Source organism: Tauraco erythrolophus, chromosome 13 (assembly GCF_009769465.1).
Source record: "Tauraco erythrolophus isolate bTauEry1 chromosome 13, bTauEry1.pri, whole genome shotgun sequence".
Classification (NCBI taxonomy): domain Eukaryota; kingdom Metazoa; phylum Chordata; class Aves; order Musophagiformes; family Musophagidae; genus Tauraco; species Tauraco erythrolophus.
This window is the reverse complement of record NC_141477.1, coordinates 8665345-8685124: the sequence shown is the minus strand read 5'-3', so window position 1 is coordinate 8685124 and position 19780 is coordinate 8665345. Positions and strand designations below refer to the sequence as shown.

Below are 19780 nucleotides of genomic sequence, written 5' to 3'. Positions count from 1 at the left end.
GGGCTCTCTCCTGCTGTGCCGAGAAACGTCCACCACGCAACAACCCAACCATCCTCCAACATCCAACAGAGCTCCTTAAAGTGAGATTTAATTTTAAGAGGAAGATGAGATGTTTTAAACACAGCTCAGTTCACTACATTTGTAAAGAAACACTACATAGGCACTCATCCTTGCTGTCTGAACCTGTAAAGCTACCAAGGCCCTCAGAGAACAGGGCACCTCTTGGCACACTCTGCTTGGCAGAGAACAGAAAGGGGACACCACCTCTGTGAGGTCCACCAAGTATCCACCAACAACCCATAAAGCTACAGAAGATCCGAGAAGCTGCCAAAACAAAACCTACCTCAGAGAAAGCAAAGTCCTCACAGCAAGCAATGAGGTCACCCAGAGCGACATCCTCCTGTGATTTTGGAATGTTTTAAGGATAAAGCCCAAGGCTTGAGAAGTGGATTGTCAGTGTCTCCAGTATGTCCAAAAGTTACACGGGCTTCTACATGCCAGATAATCCAAGGGGCACTGCTGGTTGTACACACTCACCTAGGAAGATCTTGTCTGCCCTCACTATTTGAGTGGTGGTTTTTCACAGATTAATATACTTTCACAGTAAAACGAAAGATTATAAATTGCTAAAATTGATTTTGCATCAGTGGTGAAGCCAGAGTGAGTAACACACCTGAGGTGACCCAGTCTGCTCAAGCGAACGTGAAACCAGAGCGTATTGACAGTTTAATTGGCTCTGCACGAGTTCATTTCCCCCAGATGAAATGCACCATTGGCCATTTTATCGCTGTATCTTATCGCCACTTTACAAGTGAAGTAGATGACAATCCAGCAAAATGTTTTCTTTACAGAGACAGTCCCTGCCTCTACTGCTGGGTGCTGGCATCTTTCCCCCTTTCCTCTCCAGCAAAGGCAAACCAGCTCTTGGTTTCCTTTTAAACACTTTGCATGGTGAAAATGCCTCCATTTATCCTTTCAGGCCAAGAGATGGAAGAAGCCACCATGCCCAATTCTATACTGGAATTACAAAGAAAAAAAAAAAAAAAAAAAAAAAAAACCCAAAACACACACAACACCACCAAGCAGTTCTATAAATACCATGTTCAAGGGTAACACAACATTTATATCATCCTACCGCAAGTTAGAAAGATGTAATTTGACTGCTTTATAGCATTAGGAAGCATTTTAAGAATGTTAGTACTTGAACTATCAAGAGATGATAACTTGCAGCTCAAAAGGTTATTACAGAAAACAGCCCACTTGTGCTCCTTTGAGTCTCCTGCTTCCACAAGAACCCTTGCTCTCCAGCTATCTCAATTCATACTCCAATGGGGAATGGAGGCAGAGGATCGTGTTTTGACAGCACGGGTTTGGAGCAGATGAGACAGAGGCAGCACCACCACCCTGCACGACACAGGGATGCAGATGTGGAAGAGCTGCAGGAGACACTACAGGTATCTCAGCAAGGCCACGATGCTCCTGCAGAGACACAGCCCAGACACCTCCCCATCCAAAAGGCCCACATCTCCTACGGAGGCAGAGCACCATGGACACAAAAGGACATGAATGCAGCATCTGCCATGGCCCTGCAAGGAGCAGCACCAGGGTGCCCGTGGGCAACGCCTCCCTACACCTCTTGGAAGCAACAGAGCGCCATCCTCTTTCACAGCAGAAAATCAGCAGTAGAGCTGGTAGGGGACAGTACCCCAGCAGCTGAAGAAAGGCCCACAGGTATCCAGAAATTCCTCCATACACTCTGAACTGAGGAGCATTAAGCCCAGACACCAAGCGCAATGTTTAAAAACTGCTGAAGCAGCATGTAGGCAGTTACAAAAAGCCCCCTATTAACCTCCAAGCCTCATTTCACTGATGAGGGGAAGGACGTCAGCAGTATTTAATTGCAGGGGAAAAAACAAAGAGAGGCAGGACACAGGGAAGGGATCTCACACCACACACAATCCCTCACGGCTGCACCCTTCAAGCCACGAAGACTCCAAAAGTGGGACATCTCCCACCACACACGCTTCACTCCTCCACAGACGTGCCAGGGAGTGGCTGCTAGCCCTCTGCAAAGGGCATGGTGGAGCCTCTTCCTACAGCAGCCTATGGATACCCAACACAGGGACCACCTCCGCATGGAAATTGCAAATGGGAGCATGAAAGGCCGTCAGTGTGGGTGCATACTGCAGAGCTCGAACAGGGATGCAGGGAAACAGCAGCAGAAGCCAAGGAGCACCCTCCTGGGAGGGGGCACCCCAAGAAGGCATGTCGAGCTCTCCACCGGCTGTGCAAAGCTGTCTGAGACACACCCAAATTCTGGAAGATCAAGGGAAACGTGACCGCTCTGATACTGATTGAAGCAGGGGAGAGGGAGTCCAGGCAAGAGGGGAGCCCCACGTCTCAGGCTCAGCATCACAAGGAGCACCGAAAGGCTCCTCCTGGCACCGGCCCCCAGGCAGCAGACCCAGAGCCTGGTGAGTTGCATGCCAACGCTGCACTGGCATTGGAAGTCCAGGCAGCGACAGGAAGAAACAGAAGCAAAGCTGAGCATCTTCCTCCCGAAGAAGCAAAACTGAAAATCTCCCTTCCCAGTAGCGTGCACTGTCATGCAATACTTCCAAAACCATGGTTTATGCAGCTCAGGAGGGCAGTTTCATGCCCTAACTCCTGCATGATGGATTTTACAATTTGCTAAAGAAACTCATCAATCCTCAGCAGTCATTTTTAATGCCCGGAGCCTCCACAAACTCCTGCATTTTGCTGATCTCCCCATTTCAAATCATTTCAAACTGCTGCTACTATTACAGCTCTGCTCCTAAAGCTAAGCATTATAGCACACTCCAGAATTCCAGCTTCGTATGCTAGTGTAATAAACAGATTAACTGTGATTTATGAACAATGAGTTCTGGTTATTTGAAAGGAAACATTACCTCCCTAGACCAATTCTGACAACCGGAGATCTCTCATTATGCAGACAGCTCTTTCCACCTACCTGTAATCATCGGTTTAGAACATCGTTATCAACCTGGGAAACATATCACCACAGTTTTCCACTACAAACTTCGTGCATCCAAAGCATCTGGCACAAACCACTGCCAAAGGCAAAATATCAGCCTGAATTGACCCAATGAGAAAATTCCTATTTTAAACACACATTAATAAAAAAAAAAAATAAAACAACAACAAAACAAGAAGCTTTCAGAGAGGAGAACTGCCGCTGTGGAGAGAGGTGCATCAGAGAAGGATGCAGCGAGACTTTGGTTAGCAGAGGACTAATTAAGCAGAGGAATTATAAGATAATACAGAGATTTATTTGTGGTGCTTATTTACTTGCAAAGTCTAATTACATTTTTAAAATTCTCTTCCAAAAATGAATTCACTCTGAGTCCACTCTAAAATGTCAGCTTAATATTTTACAGGCCCACAAGCAAGAGTTCACATTTTCACATGCACTTTTCACAACACACCTGCAGCTACAAAGCTGACCACCCCACTCATATCACACTGGACTACTGCAAAGGATCTTTTGTTTCCATTTACTCAGTTAACCATAATTACTATTCTCCTGCATGGAAAAGCTGTGCAAGAAGCCTGGCCGAGGATCCAAACCTGCACACTGGTGAGACATGCAAACCCATGCACAGACCACAACTGTGGCCCGCTGGCCCCTAGGGTACACCTCCTCAACTCCAAGACCTCCTTCGGCTCTCAGCACCTCTCACCTCCACTGCTTTACACACTCAGAAATAATCATTAACTTTTCAAGCTACAGACTTCACCCACTTGCTCCGTATCGCCTCCTTCCTCCTTCCCCATGCTGTAAGGGACAGGCGCCTGCAGAACGGCACGATGCTAAAGCCCATCCAAGGCTCTTCCTACTGCCAGCATCTGAAAGACCCTCCTGCACTGTCAGGCTTAATTGGCTTAAAGACTCTGGATTATTAAACTACTCCAAACGCTGGGCAGTGCTGGTACCAGTGGACCCTTCTCGGCAATTAACATGCAATAGCTCCCACCATGCAGTCCATCTCTTCTCACCTAATTGATGATTCTTGGATTTACCCGTGCAACGCATAATTAGTAAAGAGAAAAGTTTTCATACACTTAAACCCCTTTAATGGAATAAAAGAAATCTCAGCTCCTTCACCTTGACTCTAAAGTAGTAACAGCAGCTCGTGAAAAATGAAAAGCCTTGAAGGATTCAGAATAAGAAACTTGGAGAGACAATCGCTGATCTTTTATCTTCCAGACTTCAAGCAGAATCAAGTTCTTCAAAGAAAACCCAATAAAGCCCAGACATTTTCATCATAACAAAATAAATAATTCAGTCATACTTTAGAGGACTCCGACATTAGGATCGGCTATTTGATATATTTGTGGCTTAGGTGCCTCTAAACTGATTAAAGATAACCTGATAGAAGCTTGCAATGTCAAAACCGTCTTCATTCCTGACAGATATGAATGGATAGTGTAAATAACTATAAATAACCAAAATGGCTGCATTTATGCCTAATGGAGGATTTACAGCCTTCAGAGCCACCTGGCAAGACTAAGAGTTACTGCTCTGCCTTTATCCTACCGCAGCACACAAGGGGAGATGAATCGACGTCCTCCCCACGGCACCTGCTCTGCCAGAGCCACCGAGGGCTCAGCTCCGAGGGGAGAAAGAAAAAAACACACAAAAGTGGATTCTTCCATGAATACAAGCATACTATACATGTACAGGTGGGTTTATCCATATTGATTTATGACAGTCTCCCTAGAAACTACTCTGAAACACACATCCCCAAAGCCCCTCAAATCTTCGTAGCCCCTGTAAGCTCCCCTTAGGTACCCAACAGAGCTTTTTGTCTTCCATTTGGCATCTGCAGAAGGTTAAAAGCCATTGCCTTTGAGAGGGAACTGACCAGCTCTTGATTTAAGTCTACAGGCTTTCACCAAGGGGGATTCAACTGCAGCATCCCGGCCAATTTTCCAGTTCAGGTAATTGCACTCCTGCCTTCCCAGTGTGCCCCACATTCCCAACAGAGTCCCAGCAGCTCTGCAGTCCCATGGGAACTTTTAGGAAGTGGGTGGAAGCAAGCCCTGCACCATGCAAGCTGCTAGACTGAGCGTCAGAAACAGGTATATGGTGTTCTGTCAAGAGTTATGCCACCACCAGCTGCCTTTATGTTATGCTGACTCCAGCAGCCTCACCATCACTGCCGGGACATCACCGAGCAGCCACCGACACACACCGACAGCCTGGAGTTTGCACCACGCAACGAGAGGCCACTCCAGGATTCGCCTAGCACCAACAGAGGCTGCAGAAAGGCAATGCCAGATCCTGCTGATAGCTTATTTGAGCAACCACTTAAAACAAGGAAAGCAACTTTCTCCGTGAGTGCACCACATTACTCCTGGAGAAGCAGCCCCCAGTAGTCAGCTCACCCGTTCCTGTGCTTCACACTTGCTGAAGGGGGAAGATTACCAGCAAGACCTACACAAAGCAACAGCCTCTTCCCTTGGAGGGTCTTTCTGTGCTTCATAGTGTTGCAGTCTTGCCCCTTTTTAAAAAGTACCTTTTCCTTTTGACAAAGAACACACCATGAGAGCTGCATCTGAGCAGCTGCTACAGCTTTAATTTTCTGTTATCCACAGTGCAACACAGTCGATATGCAGAACAAGAAATGAAGTGATAACTCAAAAGAAAATCCCAAACTTCAGAAGCAGGAGGCATCAGACTGATGGACACACACACAACTCAACTCCAGGGAACAGAGCCCTTTAGTGAGGGGGAGGAAGAAAAAACAAGAACAACCCTGGTATTTTCCCGTACAAGTTCACCTTTCACAAAGCTGAGCTATTCAGGTTCAGATTTAATATTTAGGAAATCAGTAGGATTTGTTGAGGGGCTTTTTTTGTTGTTTTAATAGAAAAAGATTAGCTGGTGGTAGAGCCAGAGCCCCTCAACCAAAAAGCCAAGATCTAAGGTCAGGAGAAAGAGAAGGGAGAAAGCAAACCATAGGCAGGGCTCTCGCCATTTGCCACAGCAGGTTAGTTACACTAACACCCCTTAGCTTGGATGAGAACCCCAGAGCAATATTAAATTTCACTTGTCAAAAGATCCATGAGCAAGTTTTGAAGCCATGTGGTTCAGCCTGGCTTCACGATATGCAATGGTGCTGCCGTCAGCCAAGAACCTGAACCAGGAGATGCACACACAGCCAGATCCCAGCACAGTTACACCACATGAAAGCGAAAAACCTGCCCCCCAAAGAAATTCTGGAGTAAGATTTAACTGCAGTCAAGGCAGCTATGATCCATTTTAACACTGTCAAACACAGCAAGTTTCCAAAGGATTAAATCACTACTTCAATCATCTTCATAGTTTTAAAAAAATGCCTGTAAGACAAGACCAGGAGCTAATTGCACCATTTAAATTTAGTGAAGGGAGGATTTTTTTTGTTGGGATTTTTCCTTTTTAACTGCAATAAAGAAAAAGCCCAAGGGTCTAAAACTAATAATCTAATAAACTTTGCTAAGTGAACATTGTAACAGATAGGCCTGGATGAGATTTTCTGTAAATGCCAGACAATTTCCCTTGATCTTTATCAGCAGAGATGCCGCTCTGGCTTCAGTAGGAAGAAATTAAATTTAGTGCAAAATAATAACATCTGGGTGAGATTTTGTTTGTCAGACCAGCAGTCCCTTTAGATGCCAGGCTAAAAATATTAAAGTTAACTCTGAAGGGTTTCACATTCGTGTTTTTAATATGAGTGGTTAGGATATGTTTCTATACGAACGTATTACCCTGCTCTAGAGAGCAATGCAATTACTCATCCCCAGTGCAGGATCCCCAGCAGACACCGGGGTCCGACCCAACGCAAGACACACACGGAGAGCCTTTCTCCCTTGCCAGAGCACACCTGCAAGAGCTGGCACAGCTTTGAGGTATCCCACTCCTATGGTCCCAGGGCATTTGACCCCAGTTTCAAACAGAGCCACCACACAGGAGCAGGACCTGCAAGAGATGTTCAAGGACCATGAGGAACCATGACAACTGTCACGACTGCCTCTTCCCTGACCGCTCCAGCATCCCCCCAATAGCTGAACACAGTCTGCACAGGCACACCCTGCAACGGGCATCCTGCACTCCCCAGCCATGCCCAGGCAGCAGCAAGTCTTCTGACCTGTAACCAGCTGTCACAGCACACACCTTGGCAACATGGAAGGAAGAAACAGCACACTGGTGGGGTTTGACGTGAGAGACATCACGACCCAGTGCCAGCTCCCTTTGTGACACCCTGAGACAGAAGCCTGTCCCCTACCATAAGCAGTGCCAAGACAGAAGAAATCAGACTGCTGTACGTTGGGTCCAGGCACAATTTCTATAGCTGGAACAGCCCCTGGCACTTCAGCCATCAAAACTCTTAAATGAGCAGCAATCAAAAGATCCACCTATTAAAAAAAAGTGTTCTTCTACAGACTTTGAGACTAAATTTAAAGATAACAAAAGTACATGATTTTCAAAGTCTAATCAATTGTCCTTCCAAGTCCATAATACTTTAAACGAGGTAATTAAAGTGAGCTCCTCAATGGTTCCAGCTAGGAATTCCTCTTCTACAACGGGATTGCAAGAGATCTTTAAAATTTGTCATGAGCTTTATTTAAAAGCAGAAACGGTCAGGAATTCTTCAGTTAAATGCTTTGGTTCCCCACCACCAAGAACAGCAATTCCGCATACCAAGGCTTTTCAGAGTAACATCAGCTCCGAAACCCCCACACAGGGAAAGGGCTCTCACGGCCAGGATGGAAATCACAGGGTTTTTTTTTTTAAAAAAAAACCACAAAACACACAACTCAAATTCAACTCTCTCCAAAAGAGGCAGAAACTTCAGAGCTGGAGCTCCCAACTCTGCTATGCTATGCACAACCTAAAGGAACATACGGTGTCATTCCTACACACAATAAAAACTTCAACATTGTAGTGTTTCTGTCAAATGGTAGGGGAGGAGGCAGACACTTTGTATTCCAGCCAGGTTATTCACCATTTCTGAAGCTAGTCCACATTTCCAATGCCTAGAAAACCAATCTCTCATTAGTTTTGCTCCATTCTGTTTAGCAGAATTGGAACTTAATGGTCACTGCATTAAGAAGTATTGGAAAAAAATGTGCTGTTACCTCCTCAGCAATTTATTTGATCTTACATTGAGGAAAAACAACACATTAGACTTCATCAGTCAGTCGTGGACCAGAACAGAGCTTTGCCATGATCTCACAGGCTTCAGCAGGCTTTAGGTCTTGCTGTTAGTGAGGCATGAAAAAAATAAATCCATTATTCTGCAAAAATATCAGCATGAAGGAAAAAAACGCTTGATTGCTTATGCCTTCTTTTTTAAATAGAGGAAAAAATACCATTAATACAGAACAATGGAACCTCAATAGGAGAGCACTCAACAAACAAGCAATCATTTCACCGCACATTAACCATGGGTGGAATAAGTTTTGCTTGTGTAAAGGCCCTAAAAAAAAAAATTGCAGATTTAAGTGACACAAACTAGTGTGTATCCACAGTAGAAAATATTTGCCAAAGATCAGTACCTTACATTATCATTAGAAAAAGAAGAGAGCTGCCACCATACGGTGTGGCATCAGGTTACTAAGCACTCATATACCCCATACCCTCCCAGCACCAGGGACCACACTTGTGAACAAGGCAGCCTCTACCCACCCTCACATGGAATAACCAACTTGATTATTGTTATCCACCGCAAAACAAATACACACGTTGTAGTCAGACACTTACTAAGCCTCGAACTGAGTTTCCAACCAGATTATATTGCTGCATTGTAGTTTTTGGGGACTGGCAGAAATCAGAGAAGACGGTACTTGCACGGATAGTTTACCTCTTGGAGAAGTGGGTTTTCATTTATTTTTAAATTTGCACTTGAAGAGGTTTAGTCTTTAAACTTACGTTTGCTGTTTCAGCTACAGGACAAGCCCTGCAGAGCAGCCATATACCAAACCAGGTGTATTATTTATCATAAATAAGCATATATAATACATACAAACATACGAAAAAAGTGAACAGAAAGCTTCCAGCCACCCGCACTTGATTGCCAGGTGCTGAGGAAGAGGAGCAGAAGTGCCTCCTCCTCACACCGCATGCCTGGACCGCTCCCCAGCACTCACCTTGGAAGACAGCAGCATTCTGGATGACGAGGAACTTCAGCTCCACGCTGGCAGACTGCAGGAGCTGCTCCATGTTCAAGCGGGCTGTTGCCTGGTACTTCTCCTCCATCTTCCTGGAGCAGCATGTGGAGCCCTTTGGGATACATACTTGCAGATCAGACCCTTGTGAGACACACAAGAAGGGAAGAAAAATTGCATTAGGAGGTGGAATTGCTGGAAGTAGTGAAGAAACCAACTCCATACATTGGTATCGCTGCAGTTACTGTTTGGGCAAATTGATGACACTTCTGGAATTTGTCCTGAGCAAGCAGCTCAGGAAGAAGACCGATAAGGCAGAACCAGGATTGCTGAGCAACAGCCCCTGAGAGCTTGCTATGTGTGCCTGCCAGCACGCTGCTCTGCTTTAGCTCCCACACACACCATCCTCCGATGTGCTGGTGCCGTACAGAGCGATACAGAGCATCACCCTGCCCTCTCCCACATGCCAACCAGCACGTTGGTAAGGAGCTGCAGGCAGACAGAAGAGGTGGAACAGGAGATAGAAGAAGGAGCCAGGATTTGAAGCCGTGAAATTTACAATGAAAAGAGCAATGCACAGAGTTCAGCACATCAGATATGCCTGTAATTTGCATAAAGACTTAAAACAACTAGCTTAAAACAACGGTCTTGTCTGGGATCTCCATCGTTTTGCATCCACAGCAATAACAGCAACAACAGGAGAGCACAACAATAACAATTTTTTATTTTTTTTTTAGTGCAGGCTTCTAAATTGTACATAACTCCTGAGTCCTCCACCAATTTCAACATCTCGTCATCCCTCTATCGCAACAGACAAAGCCCGGCATCCATCGCCTCACTTGGGCAAGTCCCACTGCAGAGGGACAGGTCCTGCGGCATGCACCAAGCACTGCAAAAGGCAAGTGCCTTTCCAGCAGCAGACATGCGACTGTGTGAACGCAGAGGCAGCACCTCTATCCATTCACCAGAATGGTATAAAAACCAGGGGACAAAGGCAAGAGGAACTTCACTTGCTCTGGCATCTCAAGCTGCAACGCAAAGCACTGATCAGAGGTGCTAAACTTTGGGTTTTGACATTCCCAAAGCTCTCACTCCTGGGTGCAATAGACAATTTTAGGACAAGTGTTGTTAGCTAAAAGGTAATAAATAAAATCTAGGAAAAAAAATATTTGTCTTCTGGGTTCAGAAAACAGAAGAGCGGGAAGTGGCAGCAACAAAAAAATCTCGTTCTCAATCAACTTTCAATGGCAAACTGTGGCCTCCCGCAAACACAAGCAGAGCAGCAAGCTCATATCGAAGCAAACAGCATCATGCAAAATACATCTATAATCTGACACTGCTGTTAGAAACTCAAACAGTAAGCAACGACTCCATCAAAAATGGCTATCCAGGGCCATGGAGCAACAAGAACCTTCCATTTCAGTGTCTGCCACCCGAACCGCAGCGTGCCAGAACAGGAGCAGCTCCCTGCTAGGCTCAGCACTGCCCAGAACCAGGATTAAGAATCATTCCCCACATCAGCAACTGACAGCCCTCGCTTTGCCTTCCCATTTGCTATAAAGGGGTTTTTATCCTCAATAAAAGCAAGTTTGGTAATTTACATCTTTGCTCTGGAAGGATTACACATCCTTCCAGGTTCCTGTCTCCTTCTTAAGAGTCTTTTACCACATCCACTCTCTCACTAATTAGTAGGAAGTGTCAAAAGTCACTTTTGTAAGTGTACTCTAGAAGAACAGGATTAACGTTAATGTCAGTTCAATCATGTACCTCCTGTAGAAGAGTCATGCATACCGCCAAGGGAAAACCAGCTGTCAGGGCTCGGGAGCAGCAACAGCAAAAACCCTCCTCCCTCCAGCCCCATCCCTTCCCCTGGGCACAGCCTGGCAAAACCAGCATGAAACTTCATCTGCAACATGCATTTCACATGCAGAAAGCAGTTTTAATCAACACAAGTCCTGTCGTCACTGCAAAACCACGCACGGCGAAAGTGGAGAAAGAGGCACAGCCCAAGGCTGGACCCACACCACTGTCCCAGCTCCAACCCTACGTGCTGCCTCAGTTTCCCCTTCTATAAAACAGGGTACGGAGCACAAATTCCTTCATCAAGCCCTCCAAGGACGAGCCAGCACCACTGACATTTAAAGATCAAGTCTCAGCAGCTCGCGAGCTGACCCACTCCACAGGAGCACGACAGGTATGTCACACATGGAAAAACGAGGACCACAACACCACGTAACAGCGAGACTCTGCATTAATGAGAGAAGCAGTTATATAACAGCAAGTTAAAGAGGTTTTTTTAAGTCAAATCCAAGTCAATTTACACCGCAAAAAGGCTTAGCGTGGTCCCTTTAACACTACAATACAGCCATAAATTTCTCATTAATACAAAGTTTATTTCCTCCTACATTTATTATATTCGGACACATTTCAAATAAAAAAAAAGCTTTCCATGATTAATGGAAATACCAATATAGAAAATCTGAGACTTGGCAATTAAGAGATCTGTGCAAGTGAAAGCCAAGGATAGGAACCAGCAAGGTCATCCACTCACCTCCCATCCTTCTTTTTAGCAATTAAGCCAATTTCTCCCCTTAAATGGATTTTTATTTTTGTGAAGTAAGTAAAAAGACAGACACATGCTGTAGCAGAGCAATCACAGAGGAGGAGGAAAAAGCCTGGGAATTAACTCTGACAGCTTAAAACGTTTTACAGAGATAGCCGACTAACACCAGTGACCAGAAACATCATGGTAAATGCAACAGGTCAATAGAGGCAGGACAGGCTCTTATCAGCCATCGGGGACAAGGTCCTTCTTGGGGCAGAGTGTTGCTAGAGAGGGCCAGGGAACAGGCGCCTGACTCCCATCTGCCAGCTATTTTCTGTATATGGCTTTCCAGATGGCGAACACACTCAAACAGTCTCATCTGTAAGTGCCTGCAGTAAGGAAAGGAGGTTTTGATGGCAGGACCCCAGTCCCCCAGGAGCCACTAACCCACCCTGCTGACCCCAGAAAACATCAATGAAATGGGAACAGCACTTTTCAACCTGTGAATATGTTTAGGATTTATTCATGCCGTTGCTTGGAGGACCCTCTTCTGCACTCATGCTGCAGCACCACCCAAGAGATACAGATCCTGCACCCCATGTGCTAGGAGCTGTGCAAACCCTGCACACTCCAGAAGCGTGGTAGATGCAGACACACGAATGCCTGGAAACACACCACAAGCCTACAGATCAGACACCAGCATGAATTAAACTGCCGCATGTTTCTGGCTCCATAAATGCAATGGGAAAGGTCCCATGAGTCATCAAATCCTAACCCCTGCCTCCCAGTCCACCCCCTCTAGCATTTTATCTAACACAAACACCTCCAGCAATAGCTCCAACTTGTGAGATAGCAAAGCCCATTCCGCTGCCTAATGGTCCCTACTGTTAAGACCATTTTTATCTCCCAACCTACACACTCCCCCTTTTTCTTAAAGTTTCAAGCCATTACACCTCGTAATGCCCTTGCAAACAACCTCCTCCTTTTGCTACAGATCATTACAAATTCATTTTTGGAAAGAAAGTGTCCCACAGATTACTCCAACAGTTTTATTAAATTATACTCACGCACTAATCTTTGCAAAATTAGTGATGCCAATGTAACGGTATCACAAGGACAGGAGCCTGATCCTCCAACACCCAACTCCCACGGGCGAGAAGGAGCTGGATGCGGCCCCTTCCATAGGCACGCAGATGCCAGGCACCGTCAGAGCACTGTGCCATTTATGCCATCTTGGGGAACAGCCGTGTAAATGCTCCAGTAATTTTGCATAGGCTCCTAGCTGACAGAACTAATCTCTACAGCTGCAGTAATTTCAGCAGCACCGTGCCTCTTCCTCCTTCCGACACGGGGAATTTTTGCTGAATACCAGGTAGCAGTGAATTTAAAGTATTACATTTGACTTTGATGTACAATTATTCCCACAGATAGGTGGTTAGTACTGCAGAAGTGAAAATAATTTCAGCGGATTAAACATAAAAAAAACCCCAACCCTTGAGATCATCTGTAGGCAGCTGTGAACTCCTCCATGAGGCTGAAGAACTGTAGCTCGATTTTAAGCATCCCAGGATGGCTCTGACTCTGTCATCAGATCCAGGCAGACAAGCCGTACCTTCCACTGGGGCACGCAAGCCTGCCCACGCAGAGCCAAAGGCAGCTTAAATCAGATTAACACTCCCCCCAGATTTACCCCAGGCACTGCCAAAATAAGAACTTGTCCCTGCTTAACGTTACACTACCGCAGCCTCCTCCATGCGGTGGGAGGCTCGGCTGCCCCGTGCAGCGACACCCTTCGTCTTCTGCAGTCTGGAAACATCAGAGACTTCATCCCACCCTCTCAGCTCACCGATCTGTTAATATTACCCATAGAAAACCGCTGCTTTGTGTTAATTTTCTTTCCCCAATTGTTTCACAGTCAGCATCATTCTTTAAACAGATAAAAGCAGTGATTCAACCTTTAAATGCAGCAGATTTTTCCCCAGCTATTTCAATACTTTTATTTTTTATTAAAATCTTCTTTTAAATTATGTGATTAGAGGGTAGTGCATCTGTCACCAGCTTCTAATCTTCAGTATCTGGGGGGGAAAAGGAAATGCAACTGTTCAAAACCCAGGTTAAGTGCTGATATTTTTAAAACCTAATTAAAAAGATATAAATTATAAACCAACCTCATTCAATAGGTGATTAAAGTTGGAACAGTATGGGTACTACATGGGATATTTATTACCATTTAATTAGCCTTTATTTTCTGTTCCATCTTGTCTTTCACAACGCCATCCGACTCTGGATTCCTCCCCAAATCTTGCAACGTTGGCCAGACGATTGCCACACAAATATAACACTCTATTACACCTCATCTTTAAAAGAAGACATTATGGAGAAGAGAGAGAGGTGTTATCGAGAGTAAGAGTTTCCTCCTTAACACACGTACAAACGTATCAATGATACTGCCATCAAAAATATGGAGTTAATTTTTGGGCACCCACTGACCATGCACATTTGTTACAGTCACACGCACACACCCTACAGCCATTCCAAAGACTGGGAAGAACGTTGTTCGGGAATGTGTTAAAAATTAACCTCTGGGGAAAAAAAAAAAAAAAAATTAATGATATCACTATAAAACCACTGCCTGAGGAGGTTCTAAATTTTAGGGTTCTGCTCCTGCTCTCTTAACTACCAAGAGAGCAACTTGCAAGCCTGAAATAATTAAGAACAGAAAACTCAATTATCTAGTAAACTAAGATCTTAAACCACCATGCTAAGCTAGGAAAAGGCTGCATGGGGAGGAATATCATTAGTCCCACTCAGGAAAAAACAAATAAAAGAGCAGGAGTACAAAGGGAGCCAGCTTGCAAGCAAAGGTGCATCAAGTCCAGCAGGAAGAGCTGAGACGTTTAGTTTTTAAAATTGTATGTTGGCACACACCAGGTGCCAAAAAGAAGAAAAGACAAGACAGAAGAAAGCTTGACACACTCTGCCAGCCAGTTGCAAAGCTTTACACCTCAGCTCCAAAAGCAAAAGGTTAATCTCCTCTGTTTTCTTAGGGTGAATCCATATTTGCTTCCATCAAAGAGAATGAACAAAAAGCTGGAAACTGCAGTCCACCATGGGAGGAGGAAAAACAGACCCGCTGGCAGGTATTTCTGCTGAGATAAATACTCCTCTGCTTTCATATGGCCCAGGGCAGGGACATCCATTCCCTCTCCCCATTTTGGGAAGGCAACAACTTGTCCCTTCCCCTCTACCCACACGCACCAGGCAATTATGTGTAACATCACCACAAACACAAAGAAATCCAAATGGCAAAGAGGAGAGAAAAACAGACCAGGAAAAATGGAAATTCAGGTTACTGCTTATACATGAGAAATTATGCAGGGAAAAGACAAAAGGAAGAAGAAAATCGAGACAGGCAGCGTTGGAAAAAGAGAATTTAGTTATTAATGAATGCGAGCAGCTGAGGAAGTTACCCCAGTGCAGAACCGCAGGCTGGCTCACGAGCTGGCATTGAGTCTCAACTTCAGAGAAGGCCATGAAAAGCCCTCTCCCATCACTCTGCCTTCGCTCCTCTCCAACACAGGGTCTCTCATCTAGCTCCAGTCGAGCTGTTGAATGAATTACATCCTCCCAACCCTCTGAACAGTCAGCCACAGCTGACAGTAGTTAGGTCATGCTGCTCCCCGCTTCCCAGCATGCCAAAGCGTGCTCTGGAGCTGCAAAAACCTGGTCCCCAGGCTGCAGGACCAGAGGAGACCAAGTTTCTGCTCGCTGCCTGATGCACGCCTTCAGCTAGAATTACTCCCGGAACATTAATACCGCTCATGAAACAGCATGACACTTCCCTCACATTTCTCAGAATTGCCTTTTTTTTTTTTTTTTTAAATTAAAAGCATCAGCCTGCTGTGGCTGGGCTCCTCTACGGGGAGTGCTGAGCCGATGTCCCCCCCAGCCCAAGCACCACTGATTCAGTAAAACGGAGCTGTGGGACATTTCTCCTGTGTGTGCTGCAACTCAGTAGCGTTTCCTCTACTTACACCTTCAGCCACAACTGCTCGTAATAAAAACGTGGCTTCCAGAAATCATTGTTTTCTGTCTGTGTCAAAAAAACCCACATTTTAAATAAGTTGTTTAAACCCTCAGTTTCTCCAGGGAGCTATGATCTATAGGCAAAGGTTCTCAGAATTGATTCCGTAGTGATTTGTGGCTGGGAACTCCAAAACTTTTTTTAATTGACAGATGTATGAAAGGAAGAAAAGCAATAAACAGAAGCCTGGAAAATAGTCCTTGAGTGATGTTCCCCTATTACAGAGATTTATGCAGCTGCTACTAGGAGAAGCAAGTGCTCTGAAGTGTAATTACTACACAGAGCCATGCAAGATGGGCCAGATCCAAGGTATAAGCAAGCAGTCATTGCTTTAATTATGATCAAGTTTATGTACTTAAGCAAATGTAAAATCCACTTTCGATTTGATATGTGGGAACTTTATCATCATAACAAGCTCAAAGCGTTCACTTGAAACACCAGCCCTGCTAGGAGATATTGATCCGGCTACCCATAGGCTCTGCAGAGAGGCAAAGGCCTCCTCCTCCTGAAAATCAGGGATGCAGCTGAGGCTCCCAGGGGAGCAAAAGCACAACCGAGCAACTCCAGTGACCTGAACCCTGCTGGGAAAGGAAGATGCCCAGGCAAAGGCAGCCGGAGCCCAGGCACAGCCTGCAGGGACCCATCAGCAGCACCCCGGCTGCCCACTCCTCCATCACCTCTCCCTGTAAAAATACACTCCAAAAAAGTTACCTAGAGATCAAAGCAAACATTTCACTGACTTTCACAGAAGCAAGGGAAAACATTTCTTTGATTACAAACGAATGACAGAATTTGTCATTTTAGCAGTGATAAGAGCAGCTCTTTCCCCTCCCTGCGACTCTGCATGCAAACATTTAATCACAAAGTATTTCCAGCGCTACTTCCATATCCATCAGAAGACCAAGGCCCTGCAGGATGGAGAGAGAAAAGATGCTGCTCCTGCATTTCTGCAGGATGCTTAATGCTTTTCTTAATGCTCCTGAGCATTAAGAAAAGAGTCAAAAATTATATGGCGAGAGGATGTAAGGATAGGAAGAGACAGGGGAGGTAGTCCCTCACCAGGACTTACATCTAAACTCTCCTAGTTGATCTCACAGCTGCTGGTAAGCTGAGAACCATTGCTATTTGGTCCTACAGACCAAAGGATTTGGGATTTGCACCAGCAGACACACCGCCTTACAGTCCCAGCCTCAGGCACCCCCCTTCTCCGCTTCCCCTCCCGCGCTGCAGCAGATCATTGCTGAAGGAACTCTTGTATTTCTGGCCTGCACAACACCGAACGAAAGAAACGTAACCCAACACATCATTATTAAAAGCAGCTACTGCTGGCGATGATCTCATTGCACCTCCCCTGCCTGCCACGTTTGCCTGTTATCTCTTGCTTTTCATACTTTGATCATAAGCTTTCCAGGGCAGGCATTCCCCACTGCGTATTTAACCTAACACAACAGCCCTCGAGTCCTCCAGGCAGCTCTGTAACGCAGCTATCAAAACCTATCCGTTTGTGTACACACACTCCAAGCGCACAGCCACCTACCTGGAGGGGCCAACACTCCCCAGTTTCCAAAAAGCTGCAAAAAGACCTTTAAAAGGCACAGAATTCAGTTACTTCACTTCCATTTTAAAATGAGAACAAAACATATATACTGAAAAGCGTAGGCGGTGAGGTTTGGCGTGGTACCACGCAGGCAGCCACCTGTAAGGCTAATTGCACAGCAGAGTAACACCTTGTCCAGATTTGTACCAACCTCCCGCCCGGGCCACCGCACCCCGCAGCGTACGCACACAGCTCGGAGCACGCTGTGCTGCCGTGTCCAGCCCAGTCTTCTGCAGCTGTGGCAGCCCTTGAGCTCGGGCTGGGGATCAGGGTCCGGATGCTCTCACGTGGGCTTTGCAGAGCAGGATTTCCCTTGGATGACAGCTTTGCCCATCGCACCGCTCACTGCCTGGCGCACAGGGCGTTGAGGAAAACAGCTCTGGCAGACGTGGGACCAGCATTGATGCGACGGGTGCGTGTGTGGTGCCTCCGCTCGCTGGCGGGGACCCCACGCTGCCCCGGGCACCTGGCACCAGACGAGACCAGACCCCCTGCCAGAGGCAGGCGAGGCCGGCAGGTTCCGCAGGCAGCGCATCAGCTCTGCCCGGCAGCAGAAGTTTGCGTACGAGCCTCCTCTAGGTAAAAGACCCGCTTAAACAAAACGGGAACCGTTCCAGAGCCGCTCACCCAGGACATTGCCGTTTCACGGAGGTAACCGCAGGCTCCGTTTTAACGCAGCAGTGGGGGGCACCCACCGCACCCGAAGCGCCGAGCCCGCCCGTCACCGCCACCGGGCGGCCACCAGCCCCCCACCCCGGCTGCGGGGGAAGAGCAGCCCCCCGCGGGCGGCGGGCAGCCCGCACCCGCGCAGCGATCGTCCCCCACGACCCCTTCGCGCCGCACCCAAGCGGCCCCCGAGCACCGTGCGCTCCGGCACTCAGGGCACCGGCGAGCCCCGGGAGGGAGCGGCAGCAGGCCACGGGGCCGGGCGGTCTCACCTGGCACGGGGCTCTCGGGCACCCACTTGGCTCCGGGCTGCAGCACCTGGAAGGCGGCGCGGACCTGGCGGCAGGCGGCTTCCCCCGCCGGCTGCGTGTCCCCCGGGGCGCCGAGCAGCGCGGCCAGCGCCAGCAGCAGCGCTCCGCCGCTCCCCGACATCCTCCCGGGGAACTGAGGCGCTGCTCTACACCCCGCCGGCAGGCATCCCCGCCGAGCGGGACCGGGACCGGGACCGGGACCGGGACGCTGCGCGGCGGAGCGCTGCTAGGCTCCGCGCGCCGCTCCTCGAGAGACGGGACCGGGACCGGCTCCGCGCGCACCGCCCCACCCCGCCCCGCCGCGCGCCCATTGGCCCCTGCCCCGCCGGTCCCTCAGCTGATTGGTGCCCGCCCCGGCACCGGCAAACTCGCCCCGCGCGCGGCACCGCCCCGGCGCTCATTGGCCCCGCGGCGCGCGGGGCCCGCCCCGCCCGGGGCGCGCCTCACCTGCCCCGGGCGCGCCTCACCTGCCCCGCAGGGAACCGCGCTGCGACCGGCACCGTTCGCGCGAGGCGGGCGCAGCAGCGTGGCAGGTTTGCACGGGGCCAGGTGTTGCGCCGGTGCTTCCGCGTTTGCTGTCCGTGCAACGAAGCACCGGCCTAACCCGGCCCGGCGTTTTGTACGGCGCCGCGCGTGCATCCGACACGGGGCCCGAGGGGCGGGCGGTCCCTTGTTTGCACGTGCACCTGTAGCGTGAGTTCGTTGTGCTGCGCCGTGATTAACGGGGCATCTCTTATGGCCTCATCATCCCCAGTTCGAGCTGCAAGGGAGAGCTGGGCTATGCACCTGGCACCCAGCCCCCTTCCCCTCCGGCTAACGGGCCGAGCGGGACCTCACCTGGGAGCAGAGCGGTGCTGAGCACAGGGCCTCCGGGATGGCGCCGGAGACCTGGATAACCCAGTTTCTGAGGTGGCACATGCGTGCCCACAAGTTTGAGGTGCCATTGGGTAGAGCACCAGACAAGTTACTGGATGGGCTGCACTGGAAACAGGCAGCCACGTGTGGGCAGGTCGTATTGCTCCACCAAGGCCATTTCCTCACCTGTTTCCATCCGGAGCTGTTGGGAACCCCTCACACACCGATCTGAACCCCTACAAGGGCACCAGCCAAGGCCAGGACAGCCCGGCTCCATCCCACCCGCAAAAAAGCCCTAAATACCAGCAATGTGTCCTCACCTGGACGGGGCCCACGCTGCTCGGTGCTCGTCCACCAGCTGTATAAAGTGGGATGCAAGCAGGGCGGGGTTTATAGAGAAAAGCAAGGGCCACGTATGAAAAATTGGCAAAATTCTGTTCGCCAAGGCTGTCTGTCTCCTCACTGCTCACCTCCAGCCTGCACAATGCTGCTTCTGCAGAGAAAAGCAGTGTGGGAGCAAGCACACGCAG

At 48.1% G+C, this 19780-nt stretch overlaps 1 protein-coding gene across 1 annotated transcript in view; it reads right to left on the bottom strand.

The window, feature by feature from the left end:
* GPC3 (glypican 3) overlaps nucleotides 1-18516 on the bottom strand; it is a 154352-nt gene extending 135836 nt beyond the window's left edge. Inside the window, exons 1-2 of the mRNA XM_086619626.1 lie at nucleotides 18357-18516; nucleotides 9175-9336 (exon numbers count right to left, since the gene is read on the bottom strand). Of these exons, the coding sequence (XP_086475752.1) occupies nucleotides 9175-9336; nucleotides 18357-18516 (322 nt within the window). The remainder of the gene's footprint in view (nucleotides 1-9174; nucleotides 9337-18356) is intronic.
* Nucleotides 18517-19780: the final 1264 nt, after the last annotated feature.